This window comes from Vicugna pacos, chromosome 2 (assembly GCF_048564905.1).
Source record: "Vicugna pacos chromosome 2, VicPac4, whole genome shotgun sequence".
In the NCBI taxonomy this organism is placed as follows: Eukaryota; Metazoa; Chordata; class Mammalia; order Artiodactyla; family Camelidae; genus Vicugna; species Vicugna pacos.
Window position 1 is genome coordinate 30,686,285 of NC_132988.1, and position 12,539 is coordinate 30,698,823.

Genomic DNA, 12,539 nt, shown 5'->3' on the forward strand with positions numbered 1-12,539 from the left:
GAGTATCTTTATGTACACATTGCAATTTGGATATTTAGTTTATCAATATCGTAATTTATTCTCATCACAAGGTATCTGACAAACTATGTTGGCCAATGTGGCTGAATACTCTGGGATAGGAAAGAGTGATTTCTTAATATTGGTTACCTAATGGCCCTCACAGTAAATTTACTTTTCTGAAAGGAAGACTTTCCCCAGAAAATTCCTGTTCCCAAGTTCCAATTCCTCCCACGGAAATTAAGTTTCCTAATTAGTGAGTTTAGGAAAAGGAATTAAATTTGCAAAGCTAGCACCTTGCCCACTTTTCTTTGGGACCTAGCTGTCCACAGAGAGCAAGCATTCTAATCTGCTCCTTTGTGCTGCCAACTTCAAAGGGCACACTGCCCAACAAAAGTAGAAGGGGAACCTGCAGTTGTGCAACGCCAATTGTGGACATATTTGTCTAATTCCAAGTCCAACAGAAGGAAGTCCTGTGTGCTGCTCACTCAGACCACCTCATCAACCCAGTCTTTTCTGGTTAAAAGGATGACAATGAGCTTTAAAAAAAACAAATCTGAGTAAAAGATAAACAGATGATTCAAATAAGAAATACCAGTGGCCAAACATGAAATGGCACTCAATTGCTCTAAGAAATGTAAACTACAACATTTTTCACCTGTCATACTGATAAAATGGACATTTCTCTGATACTGTTGGAATGAGAGTGAAATAGTAGAACCTCTCAAGAGTAATCAATCATTTAAAATGTACAAACTTTCTAATGAAGCAATTCCATTTCTGGGAAATTATCTGGGAATCAAGACAAGGTACTAAGTTGTCTGTATAAGATACTCACTGCAGCTCTGCTGATAACTGTATTTAAATAAATAATCTCTACATTCAATAATATGGGATAGTTATATTATTGGTACATTTACAAAAAAATATAAAAATTTTTAGAAATAAGATAAATCTGTACATATTGACATGGAAAAAATCCACCAGGTTTAAAGTATTTTATATATACATATATATTTTATATATACATATAGAACAGATAAAAACAAGCCTAAGAAAAGAAATTTTTCATGTTCCCATGTTCCAACCAAAATGGAGGAAATTACACTGGCATGTCATTAGAGAAAACCTAACACTGAAAAACCAAGACAACCTGAAAAATCTTTAAATAAAGAAATTTTAATTAAGAAAATTTTTTCAGACAGATGAAGAAAACTAAGCTACTAGTGGTCCCAAGTACATATAAATAAACATGAACAAGTGTGTAATCTTCATACTTTAATTTTTCAAACATCACTGGTGAGACATCATACAAATACAACTTTTCTTGCATATTATTCTAACATCTGAATCTATAAGAAGCTAATTCCAAATAGGAAAACGGTTCATTTTAAGAGCCTGGATACTGAAAACAAAAACCTGCAACATAACAGAGGCAACTTTATTCACTTAAATTTTCATGACCATAATCTTTAGGAAAGTTTCAATTAAGAAAATTCATTGATAGTTATCAATATTTCATATATTTTATTATATTTAAGAGGAAAATGTCATAACATGCTATTTTGCCACAGTAAATAAGTTTTTTTAATGTAAAAAAAACCTACTTCTCATGCTGTAAAAGTGGGAATATCAATTTCACTTATTCTAGAGAAAATCAAACGTGTATAAGACGTGTGTATAAAAATGTCTGAAACAATCAAGATGTTGATCAATACGTAAATGGCTTAACTGACTATGTCAGTTACACTTATGGACCATTTCTCAGCAATTTTTTTGAAGCTGAAATTTAAAATGTTCAACTTCATTTTAAGAAAAAAATGTTCATAACTAAGTATGTAGATGGTAGTTAACTAATTTTATGGTGATCATTTCACAACACACAAATATTGAATCATTATGTTGTACACCTGAAACTAATGTTAATTATAATTATAAAAAAATAAACTAACTGTAAAGAAAAATAAAAGCAGCAACCAATACTTTAAATTAAAAATGTTCTAAATGCATGTACAAAATGCTCTATATAGAAGTAATTGTATAGAAAGGACTGAAAGGGTATTTAGCAAACTGGTAAGATGATTATCTCCTTTTCTGAAGGGATCAAAAGTTCCATTCTTATAAGAACATACTTATGTATCATTTATATAATAGCATCTTATTAGAGTAACAGTAAGCTTATTTGAGGTCTCTGGGAAACACATTTGGAGAAAACAGGATTGATAGGGTCAAAAAAACTAAGGAAAAAAGATTAAAAAAAATCAATATTTTTATACAACATTTCTGTGAATTAAAGAATGAAAATTGTATTAGAAAGCTGATTTGTACTATGCAAAATGTAATCATGACTACAGATTAGTAATTATTAAATACCATATTATGATTTTAATAAAGGTCTCCAAAATAAATACAACTTTAAACAAGGACTGGGGCAGAATTCTTTCTGGTCAGGAGACTGGAATTCAAGATTGCAGTGACACTATTCTAGGCCTCTCCTATGGGGAAGGCTTTGGCTGAATAAAGGGCTTTATCAGGATTACCAGAAAGAGCAATACCCAAGCCAGAACCATCCCAAAAGTGGAAGAAAGTGTGTCAGAAGAGATGAAGAAGTAAAAATGCCTCACTTGCAGTTCAGTTAGAACTGCAGGTTCTAACAGAAAATTCATGATTAGCAGTCCTGAAATATTCCCCTACATTTCCTATAATGTTTCTATGTCTCATAATAAACTTTCTGGCAAAATTTTGTGCACGGAATCCCTGTACCTCATTAAGTGAGTGACAGTAAATTCAGGTTTGGCTAGGACAGAGAGTTTAAGTCTGTTATTACTGCATAATTAATATCCTCTTCTTTCCCTGTCAAGAATGTCCTGATTTACAGGATAAAATGCACAAGTCTCCCACTAACACATTATATTAACACTCTCCTAGTTTGTACCTACTCTAGACCCTAAAGGTCCTCTGCTTCTATTTCATTACTTTTGAGGTTGCAAATTTGCTTAGGTAAACAGGAAGCCAAGGAACGCAGGTTATAGATGGCACTTTGGTATGGTTCTGGCTTGAGTATTGCTCTTTTTGGTACGAGAAAATACATCAGCTATCTGGAGGAGAATCCAAATTGTGCAGTTCTATCCAGCAATCCCACTCCCAGGCATATATCCAGAGGGAATCTTAATTCAAAAATATACATGCACCCCAATGTTCATAGCAGCACTATTTACAATAGTCAAGACATGGAAACATCTAAATGTCCATCGACAGATGACTGGATAAAGTTGTGGTATATTTATACAATGGAATACTACTCAGCCATAAAAAATAATAAAATAATGCCATTTGCAGCAACATGGATGGACCTGGAGATTGTCATTCTAAGTGAAGCCAGAAAGAGAAAGAAAAATACCATATGATATCACTTATATGCAGAATCTGAAAAAAAAATGAATTTTACAAAACAGAAACAGACTCACAGACACAGAAAACAATCTTATGGTTACCAGGCGGGGAAGGGATAAATTGGGAGTTTGAGATTAACAGATACTAACTAGCACATACTAACTAACATATATAAAATAAACAAGTTCATACTGTATAGCACAGGGAACTATATTCAATAGCATGCAGTAACTTACAGTGAAAAAGAATATGAAAACAATATATGTTCATATATGACTGAAGCATTATGCTGTACACCAGAAATTGACACAACATTGTACACTGACTATACTTTAAAATATATGTGTATATATACGCACACACATAAACACACACACAAAAATTGTGCAGTTCTATACTACCATCTTAGTTACCTAAAATATTCAATTGCAAATAGAAGCTGTGGTAGAACAGTGGAGAGTTAGTACTGGGGAGAGACTTTAAAGTTACTACAGTACTCTAAGTCTGAAAAACGTTATTCCTGTGGGCCCAGAATGGATTCCAAGAACAGAAACTGTTGCCTACAGAGTCATCAGCAAAATTAACATTCCCATGAACCACACCATATATCAAACATCACCATGTTCCTAATCTCCAACAAAGATTAAGATCCCTAATGAAGGCACCTATAGATTAATTACATTAAACTATATTTTCACAAGATCATTTCCAACTAAATTTTCTGAGTCTCATCCTGAAAGTTTTAAAATCTGTCAAAATGATTTTACAATCAAGTGGGGTTTTTTTTTTGTAGCTCGCTGAATAGAATGTATAATATAATCTGAGTTAAGTCTAGAAGTAGGGAGGTGAGACAGTCATTAAGATTCACTAGGGTTTTCTCTTCACTAAATTTAATGGAGATTTTGCTTTAAGATTTTTGTTCTCTTCAGTTATTAATAGCAATAAGTAGATCACAGCTAGAAGAGAATGATGGCATTAAATTTAGAGCAAATTTCTAAGTGGCTTTTTCTCCAAGTGTCAAAATTTATCAAGAATGGTGAGTACTTACATGCAAAAGTTAAAGAAATCGACACATCTCACTCTATTGCAGTTCCTCCGAAGAAATGTTAACATACCTGCAATGTGTGTCTCTAACAATCACCTTATATTTAACCATATCTTTTTATCTCATTTGATCCTCAAAACCCGACAAATGTGCTCAAAGCTTCCACTGTTAGCTTTTAATTCTAGGAAAAGTGAAGACTTGCAAGCAAATAGCTGTAACTTCTATATGAAAATTTCTATTAATTTACTACAATTTAATTAGAAAGCAAAACTAGGAGTTATTGCTTTTTGTCTTCGTTTTGTTTAGCATTTCCACTTAAAAAAAAAAACCCTGCAGTTGCTATAACCAAAAGCAGCAAGGGCCATACTGCAATGGTCAGCATTCAAATGCAGCAGCATAATTTTATCTCCTCTAAAGGGAAAGAGACCTAACAATGTTAGACTACAATTTACTAATGTGCAAAAAACTGTCCTATTTCAATTATTTTCCACCACAATCATAACTCAAAGCGTTTTAGTAGCAACCACAGTATAGCCTCTTTTTTAGACTCGTCTTTAATATGACCGTTTAGGACTATTTTGAAAACACTGAGATTTTCAGCTAATCAGTTATTTCAATTTTTAAAAATCACAACTGCGCTTCCACTTCGAAAAAATCATCTTGCTCCGACTTGTTAAGTCACCTTTAAAAAAAAAAAGTTCACAGAAGCTATTCTATAGGATGAACTGCAGCACCTACCTAAAGTCAGCTTTCTCGTGTCACTAACACGTGGAGGCAAGACGTAATTGAGCCCGTGCCAGCCCAGCGGCTCAGCTACACTACCCGCGCGGTGCCCCCACCAGTCAAGGAGAACCCGAGGTCCCACCTCTTCCTGCTGCTCCCTTCCCAGATGTCCATTTATGTAAATAGGCAGGCTGAATGACACCTTGGAACGAAATATCTCGGACTGACAGGGAAAGGAGGCCTCCCCCTCCCCCAGCCCCGCGCGAGCCCTCCGCCGCAACGCGCGTGGCCCCTGGACACACCCTCCCAGTGCCCACCGCAGAGCCGCCACAGACCTGCCTCCAGGGTTTCCAGCGGGGACGGTGGCAGTGGCCCCGTCCCGGCGGGGGACAGGTGCTGGGGAGGTTTTTTGGTCCAGGGATTCTCCTTAGGGGGCAGCGGCGGCGGCTGCAGCTTTTCCTCAGGGCTGGTGGCCACCTCCTTCTCCCGGGCGTCCTCGGCCGCCGGGTCCCGCAACAGCGGTGGCGTCGGCTCCCCGCCAAAGGGGCCCCCGGGCCCGCGCGCCTTGTGCGCCAGGTGCAGCGCCAGGGGCTTCACGGGCACGGCCGCCTGGGGCACGCTGTGTCCCAGCACCGGCGCCGGCGACGGCTCTCCCCGCGCCCCCGCGCTGGTGGCGGTAGCGGCCCTGTCCTCCCTCGCCGCCTCCTTGCCCTCCCGTTCGAACGAGGGCAGCTGCTCGGCCTGCCGGCTCGCCGAGGCCGACAGCGACTCCCTCTCAGCAGCTGCCGCGGGCGGCTCCTCCCGAGAGTGAGCGGCGGGCACTGGGGCCCGAGCAGACATTGTCCCCTTGCCCCAGCCGCCCCAGCCGGGGGGGGCCCGGGGCCAGGGAGCCCGGCTGCCCGTCTCTCCGCCGGGACACCGACTGGCTCCGGTCTGAGGTGGAGAACCCAAGAGCCCAGCCACCGCCGCCGCCGCCGCCGCCGCGGCCGCCCGCGTCGGCTGAGGCCGTGCAGCGCCCGGCGTGCCGCCTCTCCCCGCCTCGAACAGGGCGCTAACCGCCCGCCGGCCCAGTCCGCCTCAGCGGCGCAAGCCCGGAGTCAGCCAACACGCGCCGGGCGCCGCAGCCTGGAGCCGCGAGCCCTCACCTGGCGCGGGCAGCGGCGGAGACGCAGCAAGCCGGGGCCGAAGAACCTCTAGCCGACTCAGGGACGCGCGCGCTCCCTCAGCCGGTAACTGCTCGCGGGGGCGTAGAGGGGGCGGCCCGAGAGGCCGGAGCGGGGGCGGAGCCTCCCGGAGGAGCGTGACGTGGCTACTCACCGGCTCCCGCCCTCGCCAGGCCTCCGCCCGCGGTGGTCCACTGAAGAGCCCGCCTGGGTGCCACCAGGCTTGAGGGCCGGCCCCGCGCTAGCGGCCAGCCGAGGGGGAAGGAGGGCGAATAGGGCGATTCCCCCGCTCCCGGGCTACAGCTGCCCAGGCCGCGGGCACAGGGGCAGGGCGCGCACCCGCCTCTGTGACTCGCGGTGGGCTCGCGCCTGGCTCCGCCAGCTGCGGGCACAGGGCGGGGCGGGCTACGCACGTGGGGCCGGGGGCGGGGCGGCGGCTTTGCCCCAGGCCCTGAAGTGGAGTTGGCCTGAGGCGAGGAGGGTAATCTTGGCCACCTACCCTGGGCGGCTCCCGATTGGGCGGGGCTACCCCGCTGGGCCATTTTCCTCTTTGAGTCCGTCGCTTATCCCGGCGAGAAAGTTTCCCCCTGGCGCTTCTGGGCACTGCAGTCACCTGTAATCTTGAGTCACGTCCAAAATGAAAACTCTCGTTTGTAAGTAACTTTAAGAAACCTTTGCCCTGGCGCTCGGTTTAGTGCACTTCCCTGCCCCTATTCTCACCCACGATCCGAAGTAATTTTAAAGTGCTCCGGAGTAAAACAAATTGTTAATACTTTGCCGGCTCTTAATTTTTTTTAATTTGTAGAGATAACACTTGTTTACAAATTAACCATATTGCAAATACTTTTTCCTGAAATGGATATATGTAAAAAGGTACCAGAAAACAGGTACAAATACTTTTAGATTTTAAAATCTCAGAAAAGCTCTGTACTTGGCACTTAAATGAGTGTTACTGGTTTCCTATACTTGTGTTTGCGAGTTAATGTTTCTGTTCGCACGTAAGGTCGCTGAAAATGGGTTCAGCTGGGTGAAACCTTTTTTCTCTGAGGGACCTCCTTCCTACCCCCCCACAAAATATCTATACCTGACATTTGTGTGGACTTGCCAATGGGTCCCTCCTGGCTTCCTTTAAGGGCTGCAAAACTAGGCCGAAAATGTGTACTGGACTCCCCTCTCTTACATCTCGTTCCAATCACATTAAACTCAAGATAAATTTTCATTAATTTACTCGAAAGTACTAGGCATAAATCCTTTATTTTCCTAAGGCTAATGAACTATTCACACATTACAACAGGTAGTTAAAAAGTAAGGTCTTTCTTGTTTTCTGTTGTACTAATTTCCAATTTACCTGACCCTAAGGAACCTCCCAAACCCATTTCCAATTAAAAAAGGATTATACTCCCCCCTCTAAGCATATCCCCAGAGAAGCACCATGTCTACTAGCTCCGTTATTGGTGAAGCTTTGTGTTTTTAACTGCTATCTATCTAACTCCTCTTCCTGTTGTAGTCAACCTTTTGGAGTTTTGCCAGGTGATGCTTGACTCTCTTATAAAAGTCTGTCAAATTAACACTCGATGTGATTCAGAATACACGTTTTGCTTTACTGTCTATTTAAGCACACGTTAATTAAAGACATTCAGTTGAGAACGAGGTTATGGAGAGTGATTCCCTGAAGTTAGGTTCACATGGTTACCTAATCATGGTTAGTGGTTTTGTTTGTTGCTGCTTTTTTTTTTTTAAAGTGAAAAATTGTCAAGATGCTTTTTTGAGGAAACACAGGAAGACTCTCAGCAATAGGTTGTGCTTGCAAGGAGAGAAGAAGGGTAAATGTGTACTCAAAAGGTCTCCAAAGTACTCAACAGTAGATGTTTGGGTATCTTCATTGTAGCGCAGTGCCACTAATGTCAGTGAAGGGAGTTGGCTATTTGTTGTCCTTCTTTTAAATATATACTGATAATTACTGCTTCTGCATAACTGCCTCTGGGGAACAGTTTCACCTATCTTCTATTTGCTTCTCCATATCCCTTCTCCACCCTTTCCTGTTCCTGTGTCACAGAGGGCTGACCTGTCCAGATTACATCAATGATAATCCCTCTGCCTGCCGTCTCAGTGTATTCAGGTAGAAAGAAATATCTGCAGGAGATTCAAAGTCAGAAGATAGTGAGGTCATAGTCCTTATTCCCCAAGATGGGTTACCAAGGGTTGACTGCAGATCCCTCTCTGTACAGTTAATCTCTGATCCTTCCCTTTGCCCCTTAGGTGTAATAACCACTTGCCCTTGGGGGTACTACATTATCCCGTGTTGGTTTACTGACCCTTACCTGTACCTCTGTAAATAGTTTAATAATTCTTTCCAAATTATGCAGTTTGAGTTTTTCATCTGTTATCTGATGGGAACCTGACTGACCTAATTTGCTATTGCTGAACCTCTGTTAGATTAAGTCATTTGGCCTCTGCTCTAATTGCCAGATTTTTCCTCTACTTCTTAGTTCAAACCCAAGGAAGGAAGACTCTTATTTTTTGTAGCCCAATCACACAAATCATTATTCATCCTATGGATTATTGGCCCTTGGGTAGGCTCCCCATCTGGCCTGGAGATACAAGTTATTTAGTTCAAAATACTGCCATCAAGGCAATAGGAATGGGAATGCCAGTTATCAGGGGGCATGTGAGAGAAGTAAATCCTTTAACCAGTTTTTCTTCCCTTTCCCTGTTTTAGTGAATGGCACCACCATATAACCTAGGAGTCCAGATAACCCAGGAGTCATCCTTTTACCCCCATAATCCTCACCCTCTATAATCCATTCTTTTACAAATACTTCTCAACCATCTGCCAGGCAGTGTTTTAAGCACTCACCGAAACCAGTTGATAATGCCTTCCAAGTGTCTGTCAAGACCTGCTTTCTCCACTGCCACCACCATACTCCAAGCTGCTCTCATGCTTCTGTAATACTGTTACGGCCTATTAATTGGCCAGCCTCTCTGCCTCTGCTTAGACCTTTTGATACAATTACGTGAGATAATATGTGTAAAAATGCTTACCAAAGAGCTGAGCTCAATAATACTATTTTTCATTTTAAATAGGCTTAGCCAGGGTATGTAGCCTTAATTTTACTGAATTACTGAGGTTAGAAGCCTGTTTTGTGTGTGTGTGTGTGTGTTTGTTTGTTTTTGTTTTTTAATGGAAAACGAGAATCTAGAGCAGAGGTATAGGGCTCTCTTTTCAAAGAAGGGAGAATGGTTCTCTAGGCCCTCAGAAGTTAAAAGACACCTAAAGTAATTACCCTTATACAAATTTAATGATCTCATTGTTCAAATGAGCCTTTAAAAAGATAAATCTTGTTTTTCCTGTTTAGAGTATGCTAATGTATCTTCAGATGATTGAACTCACTCCTCCTCCTCCTCCTCCTCCTCCCCCCCCTCCTCCCCCTGGTGTCTCAGGAGATTAAAGTCCCAAGAGAACGTCAAGATCTTTGTTTTTATTACCAGTGCAATTTAGGTGCAGCCTGGCAAAAACCCAATGTGCAGATAGCTGTACTGCATACTAGAGAGGTTTCAAAGAATGCATTAAATATAATCTATTTCAAAGTCCTACAGTTCAAGAAGATAAAACTGAACCCAGAGATTTTTTAACTTCCTATAAAATAACGACTTTTAAAGAGATGGATTTTTAAACAAGGTATACTGAGCCATCATTGCCTCCAGCTGCAGGGCCTCGGGCCCTGTTTATCATAATAATAGCTATCATAATAATAATTTTAATTATGAACCAATGTTCAGATAAGTACTAAATACTTCCAATTATCTCTAACCTTCAAGGTAGGATCAATGCTAATGTGTTTGAAAGGCTTTGCTCCTTTCCTTCAATTAATACAACTGCCATATTCAATCTTAGATATAAATGAGAATAAAAGCATCTTTAGAAAATTTTACTCTTTTAATCCTTATCTGTATCATACAAATAGGTAAAAATATTCTGCTTGCCATGTAAGTATGGCTTCAAAACAATTTAGGCTACCTTTCAACCAGACTGTTGTTCCTAAGGAGGTAGGTTTTCATTCACCACTTAAACAGACTAGGAACTCAAAAGTTTGTCTTGCCTAAAAACTCTGAGCCAGTAATAGCTAGGATTGATACTCAAAACTGTCTTTTTTTTTTTTATAATCGCTTGAAATAACAGAAATAATAATAATATTTAATCTTTTAAAAACATAAAGTATAAGCTCAAGGAACTATAACTTTCCTCATCCAGTTTTCGAAGAACAGGGATTTTCAAACAATAGGGTGTACAAAGGACTAATAGCCTTTCTGAACTCTTCATACTACCCAGTTGTATTTACTATTAATATAGCTTTATGAATATTGGCACAACATAAATGAGATCTTTAAATTCAAGTTCAAATGAACTTCAGTGGTTGACATCAGAAAAAATAAACTTTGTACAGAAATTAGAGAAGAGTCTTTTTATCAGCTTCTTAATACTTACCATGGCTTATTTTAATCAGTAAATATTCACTGAGAGCTTATTGTGGTCCAGTGACTGGGCTAGACCCTAGGGATATGCTGGTAAATGGGTCAGTTCAGGAACTTACACAGAGGCAGAATGCACAGTGCAGTAGCTTTCACACATCATGACCTGATATGTATAATTGAACCAAAAGCTTCACAAACTAATACTTATCCTTACTAAGTGAGTACATTCTTATGTGATCTATTCTGTTCCATTTTACTTAAAAAATCATTAAATTAATTTTATTGATCCAGGCACATATAGATTGTAACCTACAGTTTAAAAAAAAAGGTCAGTGGTTCAGTGGTTAAACTGAAACTAGATTATCTGGGTTCAAATGTCAGCTCTGCCACTGCCTAACAGTAAAACTGAAGGTAAATTATTTAACCTCTCGTGATTTAGTTTTCCCATCTGTAAAATGTGAATAATAATTATACCTATTTTGTACGGTTGCTGTGAGGATTAAAAGGGTTAGTGTATCTAAAACTCATAGAGTGATACCTGGCAAATAGTAAGGGTCAATAACTAAAAGCTATCATCATTACTATTATTGTTGTTGTTACTAGAGGAAACTGACAAAAAGCAAACAAACTCAGTAATTACAGATTATTGATAAACGTTATGAAGAAAACAAATCCAGGAACTAAAATTTAAACTGAGTATTAAAGGATGAGAAGGAACAGGCTGTGGGACAAGTATTCCCTTAAAATGAAAGGGGCTTGGTGTTAAGGATTGAAAGACGATGAGTGAAGCTGGAGTGTAGCTGCCAAGGCCTTGTAAGAGGAGTGTAGCTAGCATGTAATAAAGCATGGCTAGAGATGAGATTGGAGAGATCACCTAAGGCAGACCTACAAGGGCTTCTAGGTGTGACAGGGTTTGAATTTTATTCTTGGAACAACAGGAAGCCACCTTAAGGTATTAATAATTAATTGCTACCCCTGTTGTTGCCATATGGACAATGAAGGGAGGTGGGCAGTGACAAAATTCAAAATGTGAAAAAGAAGTGGAATGAGATGATGATGGTCTGGACTCAAGTAGTGGCAGCACACATGGCAATAGAGTGATTTGAGATTCCTTTTGGAAACAGGACTTGCTGATCTAATAGTTGTGGGAAGATAAATCAAGTTCTAAATTTCTAGAATACTGATAGGGTATAGGATCTTTACCCCATCTTAGTATTCTTAGTCTAAATTAAGTAGGAAAAATTTTAAGGATTAACTATAGAAAGTGTACCCTGAGTGTAAAATCTGAGAGCATCAAAAATAAGGAATAAACATATGAAAATCACGTTTAACCTCATTAGAAATCAGGGAAATGCAAATTAAAATCACAATGAGAAAGTTTCACACTACCAAAATTGTCAGTGAGGATGGGGATTAATGAGAACCCTCACACGTTAGTAATATAAATTAGTGCAACCACTTTGGAAATCTGTTCCACAGTATTGAACATGAACATATTTCTGACTCAGGGATTTTACTCCTAGGTATATGCCCGACAGTGATTTGTGCACAAATGCACCAAAAGACATGAACTAAATGTTAATAGCAGCATTCTTTATAATAGCCCTTAACTGGAAATACCAAAATGTCCATCAGCAGTAGAATATTTCATGGCATATTTATACAATGAAATACCTCTGAAAAATGAAAAAACTGTAGCTATGAGCCACAATGTGACTATCATAGACATAATGTTAGACTGTTAA

General features: G+C 40.4%; 1 protein-coding gene across 10 annotated transcripts in view; it reads right to left on the reverse strand.

Annotated features, from left to right (window-relative positions):
* Positions 1-6,658, reverse strand: part of LARP1B (La ribonucleoprotein 1B) — a 103,701-nt gene extending 97,043 nt beyond the window's left edge. For 9 of the 10 annotated variants that reach the window (XR_012058939.1, XR_012058944.1, XR_012058941.1 and 6 more), the window contains exon 1: positions 5,494-6,274. Coding sequence is in view for 6 of the 10 variants with exons in the window: in XM_072937633.1 (XP_072793734.1) it covers positions 5,494-5,998 (505 nt within the window). In the remaining 4 variants the exon portion in view is untranslated. Of the gene's footprint in view, positions 1-5,493; positions 6,275-6,475 lie in introns of those variants that run through there. The other variant, XM_031691840.2, reaches the window with a different exon arrangement.
* Positions 6,659-12,539: the final 5,881 nt, after the last annotated feature.